Below are 16,621 nucleotides of genomic sequence, written 5' to 3'. Positions count from 1 at the left end.
ATAATATTATGGACATCAACCTGAAGAATGAATGATATATCAGATGCAGGTAATGCACTTTATCTCTCATAATACCCTAATACTCTATTCTACATAATACAATAAGCTTCAATGAAGCGACTCAACTTTCCTTTGTCACTCGCTCTAAAATGAGGTTTCAGAATTAGTATCGGAGGCTTGGGCTCAACTATTAAACTTGGTAGTTCCGCACAAAAGAGTGTTTTTAAAGACACTCCGTTGTTGTTTCTTATTTATTTACTTTTGTATAAATGCAAGATCACACTCATAGCCGTGCAATATACCCCTGATCACACCGTTAGATAATGCATGCACATTTTCAGAAACATCCAACAGTTTAAAGCAGCAGCTTTAGATTAGGATGTGTCTCGTTTGGTTTATTTTCTCTTTAGACAGCCGATAAAACAATTACTTCATCTGTGTCACTGAGCCTAGAGTGGCTGAAAGATGCAATTAGACCTTCAGTTTGTGCTAATGTGGTTATCTGAGACCAATCGCATTAAAAACTGCTGCTCTCAGACCTTCAGTACAAGTGCACAACTGATGACTGCAGGAAAACGTTCTGGCCTTTTTCTGCTTTATCTCTCAGATCAGGGTTTTGTACCAGTATATTTGTATTCTCTTCTCCCTAGCTGTTTGTCAATTGATTTATTTCAGCTGTTTTATTGTATTGTCCTGACCTTTTCATTGTACTAATTCCCCTTTCTTCTCTTTCTCTTTTACACTCTCTCCTTCCTCATAGCGTGCTTGCTGCAGTCGGAGCTGGTGAATTATGAGCGGGTTAAGGAATACTGTTTGAAGGTCCTCGGACACCAGCAGGATCACTTTAAAGCCATGTATCGTGCTGGGATTGCCTTCTACCACCTTGGAGACTACGAGTGTGCCCTGCGTTACCTACGCGATGCCAAGTGCCGTGAACCCGCAGGTGAGCTTATCATCGCTTTAATATCATATACAGTGGCGCTTCTCAAATGGTTTTGCATTGTGACTCAACACTAAATTGAGTATTAGGGATTCACCAATATTACAATTACAAAACATAGCATCGTCATGCTATGGCCAATATTCTGTGTTTTGTTTAAATTAAAACTAATATTGATTGTTTTAAATGCCACCATTTAATTTAGATACATTCTTATAACATTAAAATGGATATTTTTGAGTTTTGCTGAATGTAAATTTTGTATATATGTTATAACATTTTGAAGATGTGTTAGATGATGCAGAGGCAATGTAATTATAGAAAATATGAGAAATGAGCATGCATTATTAGGGGCCAAGCACCGAAGGTGCGAAGGCACCTATTGAAACCGTTCCCGTTCTTATTATTATTATTCCTCCGATTCTTCTTCTTCCGCCACGAAGTCTATGGCAGCCCATAGAACCGTATGGTAAAAAGTTGTGAAATGTGGCACACTCATAGAGGACAGTCTGAAAAGCCACCATAGCAAATTTGGAGTCTCTAACTCAATCCCTCTAGCGCCACCATCAGTCCAAAGTTTGACTCATGTTTATGCTAATAACTTTTGAACCATAAGGGCTAGAAACAAAATTCTTTTTTCCTCTGATTCCTTGACTCAAGACGATTCGATTCCACCATATGACGTCATAAAAACTTTCCCGCCATTTTCCGAAAAACCTACTTTTGCGAACTCGTCCTAGACGGTTCATCCGATTTGCACGAAAATTGAACCAGATCATCTTCAGACAATGCTGACAAAAAATCTTACAAATCAAGTTTATTCATCAAATCGTTTTTGATAAATGTGCAAACAAATTTTACGTAGTGGTTGCAAAAACACACAGGCTATATCTCCACAACGCTTTATCGTGTTCAAACCAAACTTGGTACATGTCATCACAAGCATGACTTCAGGCAACATGCAGTGTCTCGGCGTAGCGCCACCTACTGGTCCGGAGATACAAAAAATGGCTGTTTTTGCTTATAACTTTTGAACCGTTTGTCCAAAAATTATAAAAGTGGTCTCGTTAGATTCAAGACGGCATGTCGAGTCGTCTGATATTCAATTTTACCATATCGGCCATTTTGGCTGTCGGCCATTTTGAATTTTGTCAAAAAATGCTATATTTTACAAATGCATTAGTGTATTGTTACTAAACTCGGTATGTGACTTCCACGCCATGCCCTGAAGGTACTCAAAAAGTTTTGGGGCAGTGCCACCTTGTGGTCAAAAGTTTTTACAAACTTGACAAAAATGCTAATAACTTTTGATTAAATTAGCCTAGTTTATTGAAACTGGTCTTAATACAGTCATTGGCTCATGCCGAGCACATAGATACCACTTTTGCCATATTTGGCAAACTTTCTTGTCCTCCATCTTATTTGCTAAAAACCTACTTTTGCGAACTCGTCCTAGACGGTTCGTCCAATTTATACGAAAATTGAACCAGATCATCTTCAGACGATGTTGACAAAAAATCTTACAAATCAAGTTGATTCATCAAATCGTTTTCGATAAACGTGCAAACAAATTTTACGTAGCGGTTGCAAAAACACACTTAAGGCTATATCTCCGCAACGCTTTATTGTGTTCAAACCAAACTTGGTACATCTCATCACAAGCATGACCTGAGGCAGCATGCAGTGTTTCGGCGTAGCGCCACCTGCTGGTCCGGAGATACAAAAAATAGCTGTTTTTGCTTATAACTTTTGAACCGTTTGTCCAAAAATGATAGAAGTGGTCTCGTTAGATTCAGGACCGCATGCCGAGTCGATATTCAATTTTACCATATTAGCTATTTTGGCCGACAGCCATTTTGAATTTTGTCAAAAAATGCTACATTTTACGAATGCATTAGTGTATCATTACGAAACTCAGTGTGTGTCTTTGGCACCATGCCTTGAAGGTATTCAAAAAGTTTCGGGGCAGCGCCACCTTGTGGTCAAAAGTTATGACAACATTAAAAAAAATGCTAATAACTTTTGATTAAATTCGCCCAGTTTAATGAAACTGGTCATAATACATTCCTTGGCTCAGGGCGAGAACATGGATACCCATTTTGCCATTTTTGGCAAACCTTCTTGTCTTCCATCTTGTTATTTGCTAAAAACCTACTTTTTTTAACTCGTCCTAGACCTTTTGTCTGATTTCCACCAAAATAAAATCATATCTTCAGACTGTGCCAACAAAATGATAGGGATTTTGCGTCGACAGATGAAACAGTTTTTGTAAACTGCAGTGACGAAGTTGAGGCATGATGCCAAAATGACTCTTGAGGTTGTATCTCTGCAATGCTTTGACATATTGGTATCAAACTTTGCATGTGTCATTGTTCCCTTATTCTGACCACACCACATCAATTTCGTAACTGTGCCCCCTATTGGTCAAAAGTGATAAACCATTAGATTATATTATTGGTGACTCTATAAATGATATTTCAGCCATTTTGCCTAATCTTCTTAAACTGTATAATTGTTCATTGTTGCAGTTGGTCTGACACTCTCAGACTACAATGCATTTTTCAGCCTTTTGCCTAAAATCATATTAAAATGTGATTAATTGCTCATTGCTGCAGTTGATCTGACACTGCCAGCCATTTTGGCATGTCTTGTCTTCTTCTTTGCGCTTGGCCCCGGTATTGCTGCTTGCAGCTATATTTTAAAATAAAATTGTCATATCAGCTGATAAACTGTGTGGTACTGCCATATAGTTTATCTTACAAAAGTATACCAAAATGCCCTTTAAATCAAACACTGAAATATTATTAATATGCATAATATTTATTAATATACTATGACACATGAATTTGCTCCAAAACTTTCACTGCAGATGGCGCTGTTTCTTGTTCATCTTTAATATTAAGCATTTTATGTTCTGATTTCATTTAAATTTAGTATTTTCCCGCAAAAAATTGTTTTAGCGGCAGGCGATCTCTCCACCAGCCACTGGCACACAGCAACAAAGGCCCTGTTTACACCTGTGCTGCGTTCCACTCCACTTTTAGACACGCACTTGCGAACTTCCCTAAGCACTTCCCCTCGGGGGAATCCCTGCCACCATTTTGAAGTGCGTTCCACTTCGTGAAGTGGACAAGGAAATTTATATGAAAGTTTATATGGACAGACCCTCGCTCCCTCGATTTTGACACTTTAAAACAAATGGTGATATATGGCACTAAACATGGTTCTAGGCTCGTAATCATAGGGGAACCTATGATTTATATATTTTGGTGCTGTGTAGCACCATATCTTATCAGGTTCTGTATATGGCAGCGGTGCTATATAGCGCCTCGGCCAAAGAACCGCTGAAAAACCACTGAAGAACCACTAAAGCACCAAGATTGGTGCTAAACAGCATAGATATACATAATAAAGGCTAGATGTCTCGTCCGCGCTGCTGGCCAATGGAGGTCGACGTCCGCACCTGGCGGCCATTTTGTCACAGTCAGCTCGCTCACTCGTAACATGGGGCCCTATTTTAACGATCTGAAACGCAAGTGTCAAAGCGCGAAGCGCAAGTAACTTTGTGGGCGGGTCTCGGCGCTGTTGCTATTTTCCCGGCGGGATAAATGGCTCTTGCGCCCGGCGCAAATCTAAAATGGGTTGGTCTGAAGTAGCTTCATTATTCATAGGTGTGGTTTGGGCGTAACGTGAATAAACCAATCAGAGCGTCATCCAACATTCCCTGTAAAAGCAGGTGCGCAAGTTCCATTATGGATTGCTATTATTATGGTGTATTTACCAGGCACACGCCAGGAGCGGTTCACAGCCGAGGAGACTGATGTGCTTGTAAGAGCAGTGAAAGACAGAGAAGTTGTGTTGTATGGGGATGGGAGAAACCCACCCAAAATAGCGTCGGTTAAACAGGCGTGGGAGGAAATAGCCACAATTGTTTCATCAGCTGGCATCCCAGGACGTCGCACCAGTGCCGCAAGCGCTACAATGACATCAGAAGACGGGGAAAGTCCAAGCTTGCCAGCATCAATCAGGCACGGCGTGTAACGGGAGGTGGATCTGCCTCTACTCAGGACCTGACGCCAGCAGAGGACATCGCTGCGTCCACCCTTACCGATTTTTTTTTCCTGGTTCTTGACGGACAAACCAATTTGTTAGATGTCCTTATATACATATATGTCTTGCCAGAAGTTGCCACTATTGGGCAAACAGGTCTCCTTAATTATTAGACTACAATTAGCCTGAATAATTTGTAAGCTAGATTTATGCCTATTTTTTCACATCTTCGTGGCACACCACAATGATTTCCTTCATCTCATGTGTTAATATTTTTTAGTGTAACAATTTATGATTTGCAAAAATAACTGTTGCATCTGTGTAGATTACATGAGCAAAGTGTATGCGCGTTGTGCACGCTATACATTATGGTCAAGCATGCGCCCTTAAAATAGCATAATGAACAACGCGCAACGCGCCACTGACTTTAGACTAGGTTTTTTCTGGTCAGTGGCGCAATTGTTTAATGGGACAGCAAAATAGCACCAGGGATTGTTTGCGCCGGAACACGCCTCCTTTTTTGCGCTGAACCGCCCAGGTAGCGCAAGTTCATTCACTAGTTTAGCGACGTGCTTCTGTGGAGGGAAAAGCGCGTTTTGCGCGGGTGCAAAATAGGAATGACACATGCGTCGGTGTACAAAGTCAATTGCGCTGGGTGCAAGATAGGGCCCATTGTGTTTTAATGGTGCATGTACTATTTAAATAACCATAACTTGCTAGATTTTCTACAGATTTTCAAACTGTTTGGTTTGTTATAAACATCAGAGATGTAGTTATGACACTGCATACTTATGAATAATTATTCATAATTTGTTGAAGCATCCAGAATTATAGCCACGTTAATAACGTTTGTAAGAAACCAACCATTTGTAAATCCGTCAAGATTTCAGCGAGATGAGAGTATTTGTGTTTGTGCAGATCACTCGCCTTACAAACAGAGCCCGCCAGAAAGCTTGCCTGTGACAAGATGGCCGCCGGTGATGACGTTAGAGACTCTGCCGTAAGACATCTAGCTTTTATTATGTATATCTAGGCTATACAGTACTTAAAGTTCCTCTATGATTACGAGCCAAGAACCACTTTTAGTACCATATAGCACCATTTTTTTTAGAGTGTATGTACACTTCCGGCAGCTTCATATACCACAGTGCAAAACGAATGACAACTCAATAATATTTTTATATTTTTTTTTAAACATTTAAAACAACCCAAACACACCTATATACATATAGAATGCTGCATTAAACAATTTCGTAAAGGAAAAAATCAATAATAAATCAACTCCATAGTGGATTCCAAGTGATCAAGGGCTTATGACGTCCCAGTTCAGTCCATTGCAAATGGTTCCACCAGTAGTGGGCACTCATGCAACGTAAGCAATGACGCACACCGAGTGAACGAGACGGAGGGAAGTTAGCAAGTGAAGGGCATGATAAAAACGAACTGGAACGCAGCACTGGTATTAAGATGCGTTTTAGTCGATCGGATGACAAGTGTGCGACACTAAATACAGGTGTAAACGGGGTCTGAAACGTTTTGAGCTTGTCCACTTTCGACCACTTCCAGAGGGAGTTATAAACACATTCAACCGGATCATGTGGTTGAATGCGTTCGAACAGCCACAAAAGACCATCTGCTCTCCATCTACTGACCTAACGCATAAACATTATGGGAAGAGCGCTAGCCAGACGGGATTTAAACTTTGTCGACTTTATTTGAAGACGTAAAAAGTACCAAGCACAATCAATGTTCTCTCACCATTCCTGATTTCTAACACACACTCACAGCGTTCGGCTGATCTTGTGGCTGTCAGAGCAGAAACGAAAGCTGATGCTCTCTGTATGTTTATCCGTCATCTCCAGGCGTGTTCATATGTAAATTGCGTGAGCTTATTTCGTCCATTAGATCATTAGATAAAGCCCATACATTCACCCACCCATAGACCCTCCCCTCAAAGACATCAGGACAAGTGGTTGAAAGTGGACAAAAGAGACGGATTAAAACACCAGGTGTAAACAGGAATGTGTCTCCCTCATCTACTTGTGATCCGATCAACCAAAACACATCTTAAAACCAGGTGTAAATCAAGCATACAGCGTTACTTCTGGCAGGCCACGTAGTCAAGCTCCGCTATCAGCTGATTGGGAAAATTCTATCCCCGCCCATACCTGATCCGATTCCTATGCACTCAATTGGCAACTCTCAAACAGGGCGCCTTACTTAAGCATAGCTTCACTTCAATCTGCCTGCTTGGCTTCTTCTGCTGCACTCTGCTTTGCAACCCACCTCCTCCCCAGCTCCTCCTTAAACTGCTTAACTTAATCAATGTCATTCTGTTGTCATTGATGCATACTCTGTTCTAAATAGGGGATTTGCTCTGCCCTCCCGGTTTAAAAAAATGGGAGGTTGTCCCCAGAATCTGCTGTTGTTCCCTGTCTTGGCTTTTCATGGATCTCATGAAAAGGATGGGGAATTTAGAACAGAGACATATCGCCAAATGTACATTTTTGCAAAATATGCAATAAAAAGTTGACAAAATGTTGGTGTTTTTGACTTAAGTGGACCTGTCAGAAACTGGGCCATTGTCGCTGGCATTGTGTATGCAGCTTTATGCTGGTGTCTTTCTTTCTTCCTCCCTTGCACTTCTCATTTTCTGTTCTTCATCTTCTCTCTATCCAGACACAAACGTGCTGCGATACATCCAGCTGACGGAGATGAAGATGAGTAAGAGCAGTCAGCAGGTGCGTGAGAGCGGGAAAGAGTCCTTGGGTTAAACTCGGCCCGACGCCCACCGCTCCGCCCCCTCATGCCTCGCCCTATCCCTGAAAGAAAACCTCTCCTCTCGAGTCTTTCCCCTTTTTTCCCACAGTGCCCCGCATCCCTTGGACAACCAGGATACATGTGCTCTGAAAGCGGACTCGAAACGGGCACAGCTACAGCACAGCATCCCGCGACTGTCTTTTCTCGCTCTGTCCCTTTAAATCCAACGTCCCCGGTGCTTTCCCAGGAACTGAGAAATCTGACTGATGAACGAAGACGACGAAAAAAGAGGAAATGCTCTATTATGATTATATAATCACTGGGGATCTGACATTACAATTTAAAACGATCGAATAAGGATATTAAAATGCGCGTAGTGAATAACATGGGTGGCTTGAGTCTGTAGGTAGAGAATAGAGAGAAAGCACACGTGTCAAAGCCACACTGCTACTTGAGCGCAGATGCTGATGGTCAACGATTAGGCTAGTGACCTTTGAACTCACTCTGATCCATTGAGAAATACCCTCTCTGCTCAACACGGAGGAGAAGCAATGCTTCACAACTAGATCTCACGCTCGCCTGCCAACTTTCTGTCTCCTTTTTCTCTCTCTTGAATTTGGGCATCTCTCAATAACTCAATTTCTGAACTGTTTCAATTCAAGGGCTAATTCAAGTGTTTGTAATTTGTCCTTTGATATCGATTTTGTTTTTCCTCTCAGTTTGCTGTACTATAGTGGTTTGAGCAAGTTGCTATCTTTCCCTTTCTCAAAGGTGCAACATTCTCCGTACTAATGTTAGCAGGTGTTTTGTGAACCTCGTCGTCCATTTCCCTTGTATTGGACTGTAGCTTAGCCCCTCCCCTTTAAGAGAAGAGCGCTTCCTGATAATGGTTGGAATATTATTGACTAATGGAGCCATATTGAAAAACGCTTGTGTTTCCGCAAGCAACAGGATCCACAACATCTTGATAAAGGTCTGTGAAACGTAATATATCTACCCCGAACATCAGTGTTACAAAATAGCAGTAGGTAAAACTGTAGTTGTGACAACCATTAATGTTTCACAAAAGCATTAAGTGTTTGTCTTCATGCTTTGTTATGATCTTTTGTTGGATGCATTTGAATGTGCAGATGCCTTTGAAAGCACGTGTCAGTCTAGTTTAGATTAATGGCTTTGAGGAGATGGGGGAGGACAGATGAAATTATCCATCTGACCTAATATAAGGCAGAGATTTAATTGTGTCACTGGGACTCTGGGGATTCATATGAGAAGACGCACTGATGAGATTCAGTTAATCTCTTTATTGCAGTGGCACATGAGGAAATGCTGATAAAATAAGGTGCATTCTGTTGTTTTTTCTTCATTTAAAAGTTTAATACCTACACTGAGTAGAACTTTTAGTTTATATATCTTTCCCCGCCAGCGTTTTTTGAAAAATATTGCCAGCCAGCGCCAGCATTTTTAATCATTTTCATAAAAGTTTCATGGCCCACAGAATATTTAGTTGTATCTGAACATGCAATATTTCAAAAGAAAGAGCATACCATCTGCTTTTAAACAAAAAAACAGGTTTTATTCTACCTTCATGCATTATTTTTTTTATCAACACTTGAATGCCTTTCATAAAAAAGCTAAATTGAGCTAATTTTTTTGTCGAAGATTCAGAACGATGATCAAAACGTAGAGGGAGTCCATCATCAACACCCCAAAGCTTCAGCCCTAAAGCTCGTCCTGGGTCGACATTTCATTCGGTAACATTAGGCAGTTTTGATTTATTTGCTGTTTAATGTTGATGATTATGTTATTTTCCATATGCATATGATTACATATGCTATCACTTGTTTTTGCTTCTTCTTCCCCTGTGTTTTGATCTGGAGATTCTGTATTCTTTCAGAAGATGCGTAATAGTGTCCCCCTACCGTATAACAGTGAAAACACATTCCATCATGGAAGCGTTGTCTCATAAATGACAGAAAACTCAGTCAATGGCGGGGAAAGTGATATAAAAATAAGAATGACGAATACTCACATGCAATCAAGACTCCAGTCACATCAGTAGTCTAATAAAAGCTGATGTATTCCACATGGAGCGGGTTGCCCTCTCATAGGGCAATATCAATAATAATAATAATTTGTTCATTATTATATGTATTTTTTCAGTGCTAAAGGCACTTTACAAAACATTAACAAACGAATACACACATATCATACATCCACACCAGTAGGTGTCAGTATATGCTTCTCTGGGATGAGATAAGAACCAGTGAAACTCAAACAAAAACTGGTAACACTTTGATGGTCCCCTTTAGACATTCAGTTGACTATAAGTAGCGTTGCACCTACATGCCAACTAACTATCATTAGAGTATTAGTGGAGTGTCTGCTTAATATCTGCTTTATTGTGATGGTCCTCCCTAACCCAACAGACATTCTGCTGACTATAAGTAACATTGCAAGTACATGTCAACTTATTCTACTACCCCTATCCCCACCCCTAGCAAAGGGTGTGTTCACACTTGGCATGTTTGGTTCGTTTAATACGAATACTGGTGCGGTTGCTATGTTAGTGCGGTTCACTTGAATAAGTGTGAACACTGCCATCTGAACCCTGGTGCACACCAAACAAGCGGATCAAGACCGCTGAAAAGATGGAAACAAACCCATATCAAGGGCAGAATGCTCAAGCACACCAGTTTTTTCTCGTCATAGTCGCAATGTTGCCCATCACAGTTCGGTACAGGCGTCAGAACCGCGTCTCCTCACAGCAGATCATGGTTTGTGTGTGTGAAGGAGGGATTCCTGCCACTGTTTTGACTCCTTCACACATTTTACAAGCTCTTCACGAGTTCTCAGCTGCTCAAAATACCATCATATGTAGCTACGCACATACAACGAGCACATTTAGCCCATCACACAGCATCATTTGGGATGTTTCCGTCTTGAAATGTACTTCATAAAAGCCGACCAATCAGGTTGTGAACATATCTCTATGCCTTTAGGCTCGGTATCTTTAGGTTCTGTGTTTAAATGCCAATGTGAATGCTAAGCAGACCAAGACTAATTTTCTTTTTTGGTCCGAACCAAGTGAACCGAACTACGAGTGTGAACACACCCTTATAGTAAATTGAATGTCTAAAGGGCACCATCAAAATAAATATATATAGATCTAAATATAATGCCATAGATCTCAATATAACCCAAAAGCTTATACTGAGTGCACCTTTTCAACTCTTGAAGATGTAGTCATGAATAAATTGGCATGAGAAATCCAATGCTGTTCCAACCCAATCTCATGAGAAAATGTAACTATTTTGCAATGTGGTAATTTCGTTTGATGTCATTTGTGGGGAAACGTATCGTCAGTGGGGTAGATCGTACGAAAACGTACAAATGAGATCCCAATTAACCACCATTTTGTCAAAGTGGTTACGATTTGCCATGAGAGAGTGTTGGCTGTTCTGACCCTTTCCTTCTTTCCAGCTGTCTCTTGTCTCCTCTGTTTTGTGGCAGTTCTCTCTCCACCTTACCTGAAATATGTTCTTTGGATTTCTGTACATGCTAAAGGTCATTTCATCTATAACAGAGCAATGCTGACAACGTCCTGAATGGAGTCTCCGCCATCACCTTTGCTTCTTTCAGCTGTGGTCCATATGTCCCCATGTGCTGGATCTCTTTCTGCACAGATGGAGAAACATTCAATCTGACTGTTGTCAATCGGCAACAACAAAAGCACAAACTGGTTTATGGACACGCAAATAAACTTAACTGTACTTTATTTTTTCTTGGATGTCACTTGAGGTATGTGTTTGTTGGATGTCAAAGTAGACTTGTGCGGTTTAAAGACATATTAAAATGGTTGTCGAAAGCTTTACTTTATTAAATCGTTTTTATCAATATGCGAGAGAGCAAATGAGAAGGATACATAAAAGAGATTTATGGAAAATATATTTAACATTGTGAGGGGCAGCTTTGTACCTGTGTATATGTTGAGTTTTCCTCTTGTATCTAGGCTTATTTGTGATGTCTTAGACTTGTTTTTTTTTTTTGTCTGATTGCCAGTCCAAGGATTCAGGGTTTGCCCTTTGACCTCCAGAAAGAAAGGTCATCTGGGATGGGTTTGAATGGCAATGGGGATATCGTAGAAGAGGAAGAAGGGGTGAGGGTACCCTACTGTCCTGAAAGAGAGAGAAAAATCCACTGGTTTCTTTTTCCTTTTTTCTTGCCTGTTCTGGAGAGAGAGACTTGGACCCTCTGGTTGTTCCGGTTACTACAATGTTAATGCATTACTGCGGTCATTCATTGCCTCTTTGGGAAGTACTGTACATACTTCCGCCGGACATCAGAAGACCTGCTGGTTACGTTTACCTGCAAGTCAGTCCAGGAATGCACTATTGATTGGTATTTGAAGTCTACAAATAAAGTTTAAAAAGAGAAACTTTTGTAAGTGTGTTTTTGTATGCATAACCAAACTGCTACGGCCCAACACAAGGTAAACGACATTCTGATGTTCCATTTGCTCAATATGATTACGCTTTTTGATTAGAAATATCAATTAGAAAGACAAGCCATTGGAAAATGTCACTAATGTAACTGAACTATTACTGTTGAACCACTGTCTCAGACTTCTGTATTCTGTAAAACAGCTTGCGTCACAAAATGTCCTGCATCTAAATAGGAGCAAGACATCTAAAGTTAAAATTAGTACACTATGTATTTTTTTGTTCAAAATTAACACAATATAAATAATTAGTCAATACATCTTCAAACCTTCTTCCAAAACATCACTTACCCTGATTCACTATGGTAAGCCTATTGTCAGTGTTTATATTTTAGGCCTGTGTGTATATCTGTCACTTGCCTGTGCGTGTCTAATCACATCAGTAAATTGATACCCCTTTTCCACCAGAATGAAGCGGATGCTAGTTCAGAGCCAGTGCTAGTACCAGTTCGGAGTTGGTTCGACTGACGAGCCTTCTAAGAACCGGTTTGCCTTTCCACATGCTGAGAGCCGCCACAGAGCCAGTTCTTATGTCACTGTCTACATCTCATCTTTCTCAGCAACGCTAGCGAGGAAGCGGTAAACACAAACACACCAGGCTTGTTCGAGATGCATCGGCGTTGCGCAGACCGATCCGCGTATGATATCAAAACACTGCATGAGCTATTCAAAAGCATAAGGAGCCGTATGCAGCTCGCTGTAATTTGTATAGACGGAGATTAAAATCGAGCAGCTATTAGCTCCATTAGCTGCTATTTCAAAAATGGCGGTCACAATTTTGTGTTGGTCTTGTTGGTCATGGTAACCCCGCCCCAGCCCCTGACACAAGCGGTTCTTACTTCTTGACCAGCAATGTTTTGGTGCTACTTAAAGGGTTAGTTCACCCAAAAATGAAAATTCTGTCATTAATTACTCACCCTCATGTCGTTCGACACCCGTAAGACCTCCGTTCATCTTCGGAACACAAATGAAGATATTATTGTTGAAAGCTGATGGCTGAGAAAGGCTTCAGATAGGCCTCCATTGGCATGCAGTACATTTACACTCCAAAGACCCATAAAAGGCACTTAAAACGTCGTTACAAAGTCCATCTCACCACAGTGACTCTACAATAATTTTACGATGCGACGACAATAGTTTTTGTGCGCAAAAAAAAATCAAAATAACGACTTTATTCAACCTCTTCTTGTCTTCCGTGTGTGCCTCCACGACGCATGCACGAGAATATGACGTAGCACCGGCGTTCGGGAATCCACGAAATGCACACTTTAACCCCATTTGAGAACTACACCGAGACCTAAAGCACGATCAATCTAGAATTCAACAGCTTAGATACGCGCGTCTTCATCTGCTTTTAAACAAATCGCTTCTGGGTCATGTGTCCGAACGCCGGATCTGCGTCATATTCTCGCGCATGCGTCGTGGAGGCACACACGGAAGACAAGAACAAGTTGGATAAAGGCGTTATTTTGATTTTTTGTGTGCACAAAAACTATTGTCGTCGCATTGTAAAATTTTTGTAGAGTCACTGCGGTGAGATGGACTTTGTAACAACGTTTTAAGTGCCTTTAATGGGTCTTGTGAGTGTAAATGTACTGCATGCCAATGGAGGCCTATCTGAAGCCTTTCTCAGCCATCAGCTTTCAACTAAAATATCTTCATTTGTGTTCCGAAGATGAACGGAGGTCTTACGGGTGTCGAACGACATGAGGGTGAGTAATTAATTTGGGTGAACTAACCCTTTAAGAACTAGTGTTAATTTTGTAACCTATTTTTAATTTAGTCTTAGTCTTGTGCCTTGTTAGTTTTAGTCATATTTAGTCATTCACATATCTTTTTTTGTTAGTCCAGTTTTAGTCGACTAAAAGTCTCATAATTTTAGTCTAGTTTTAGTCAAAAGAAAACTCAATATATTGTGTGGCAAAATAAGTAACATAAAATCGATATAACCTGCATAACGTGCCACAACACCATAGCTATTGGAATTCTCTATTTTAACCTTAACCTTTACACTATCTGTAATATAAATAATAAAAATATTAGAAGAACATTTTTTTAAGGGGCCATTAATGGACCATAATTATTGCACAAATAGTATTTAGTACCAAAAGATCTCCTCAAAATATTCAATAAATAAATATTATTGAACTAAAATATAGGCTTTTTTTTTTTTTTAAATAGTTCAGGTGTATGGTCACATTTGACCACCAATGAGTATAAGTGTGACTCATTAGTAAGGAATAACTGAGGGCTAAATACAATAAAAACATTAACATTACTGTAAACAATGTTGCATCTCCATCTCTCGCCATAATATAATGATACTGTAAATATGGCTGACGTAATAATCAATGCACACTTGCTGTACTGTTTACCAAAAATTGCTGCGAACACCTGTATAGTAACTATTGTTTAACTTACGCGGCTTTAGCCATTCAAATGTATTGACACAGCTAGAAGTATTGAGCGCTCCGGGAACCATGTGACCGCGCGTGCCATCGCGAGATGACAGGCTTGAGCAACAGCGCAAACTCTTTCGGAATATTTTGAACAGGTGAATATTCTCTCATGATGAAAACGTAGAGACGATTGTAGATGAAAATGAAGAGAGATTTTATCTTAGTTTTTATTTTGTGCAAAACATTTTAGTCTCGTCCTTTTTCGTCAACAATAATGCATGTTCATTTAGTCTTAGTCAGCGTTTTTGGACATTGGTGCAGTCTCGTCATCGTCTCGTCTTCGTCATGGAAAAAAAGGTCGTTGACGAACATATTTAGTCTCGTCTCGTCTCGTCTGACGAAATTAACACTATTAAGATCCACTTTTCCTGGTTCGGAGTAGGCATGTGCCGGTATTACATTTTTGTGTTGCGATTAATTGCTGAAGCTTTTATCACGGTATACGGTATTATCACGATATTGAAATTTGTTACAAAAAAAGTGTTGTCATACTATAACAGGTTTAATAACTTTCTTATAACAAAAATAACTAAACATTTAAATACATTAAATCAATACACAAAAATGTATAAAGTAAACAAATATTTAAAACAGATTAAAGTGCTAAAGAATCATAAAGAACAATGTGACACTTTACAATAAGGTCTCACTAGTTAATGCATTAACATCAACAAAGAGCGAATATCTACATTTTTACAGAAGTTATTATTCTTTGATAATGTTAGTTAAAAAAGCAACTGTTAGTCAGTGTTAGCTCAGGTCCATTAAATAATACAGTTACAACTTTTGATATTAATAATGTGTTATTAAATGCTGAAATGTACATTTAACTAAGATTAATACACGTTTTAGAAGTATTTTTCATTGTCAGTTTGTTAATGAATTAACTAATGTTAAATAATAGAGCCTTATTGTAAAGTGTGCGACTGAATAACAATCAGAACATTTAAAAAAATTTAATCTAGTCCAGATTAAAATATAAAATGTTTAAGTTTGAAAATGAATAGCCTTAAGTCTTTAAGTATTAAGTATTTGGTTATGTGATGAGATTTGTTTACGAGGATTACCGGGGAAACGCTGCATTTCTGCTGTTCCGTCAGCGCCCTCTGCTGTCAGAGAGTGAATGTGCGTATGTGCGTTTCATTCAGGGCATGTCCTTCACTCGTTCCGCCATGTGCTCGTCTCTTTGGGTTTTGTTTACATCAGTCCGCGTTCCTCTTTGAGGTTCGGTTGATGGGTAAAGTATTCTTAAAATGCATTCTAAACATCTGAATATTTCGTAAGAAATAATTCTCCTCGGTATTTTGAAGTGCCCACGATAACAATATTATTGTGCATGTTCATTATTGCGGTAGGCTATATCGTATTACCGTTTACCGGCACATGTCTTGTTCGGAGCTGGCGCTCTCGGTGTGGAAAGACAAAGAACCGATTTGAAACTAGGCTCTGGCTCCGAACCAGCACCAGCACCGCTGGTGGAAAAAGGGTAAGAGTAAAGTTGCTCCGGCTGCTTTAAAGCTTGTCTGGTGTGGGAGTGGCAGAGGTTAGTTGTGTGTGTGTGTGTGTGTGTGTGTGTGTGTGGGTGGGTGGGTGGGTGGGTGGTGGTGTGTGTAGGGGAGAGCGGGGCACAACCTAACGCTTTTTGACTTTCTCAGTTTGTGAAAATCCATCAGGGGTTCAGAGTATTTATTTTTTCCCACATTAATTGCACACATGTCTAGTACAATTATGTTGTTTTGTTCAATTAAAACAGTGTATACTTTTTTCTTGATTTACCCTGAAAGAATGGAAGTGAAATGTGACAACATTCCCCATAGGTGGGGTACATTGTAACATGTGGTGGGGCAAAATGTAACATGACCAAATAACAGCTTAAAATGTTACCTGATACAATCAAAAAAATATACAAGACAA

At 39.9% G+C, this 16,621-nt stretch overlaps 1 protein-coding gene across 1 annotated transcript in view; it reads left to right on the top strand.

Moving 5' to 3' along the window:
- The window catches only part of ttc9b (tetratricopeptide repeat domain 9B), a 57,070-nt gene extending 44,896 nt beyond the window's left edge, over window positions 1–12,174 (top strand). The window contains exons 2-3 of the mRNA XM_079824840.1: window positions 761–943; window positions 7,670–12,174. Of these exons, the coding sequence (XP_079680966.1) occupies window positions 761–943; window positions 7,670–7,764 (278 nt within the window). The 3' untranslated portion in view covers window positions 7,765–12,174. The remainder of the gene's footprint in view (window positions 1–760; window positions 944–7,669) is intronic.
- Window positions 12,175–16,621: the final 4,447 nt, after the last annotated feature.

The sequence above is a fragment of the Gobio gobio genome (assembly GCF_949357685.1).
Source record: "Gobio gobio genome assembly, chromosome: 9".
Classification (NCBI taxonomy): domain Eukaryota; kingdom Metazoa; phylum Chordata; class Actinopteri; order Cypriniformes; family Gobionidae; genus Gobio; species Gobio gobio.
This window is presented reverse-complemented; position numbering and strand designations above follow the sequence as displayed.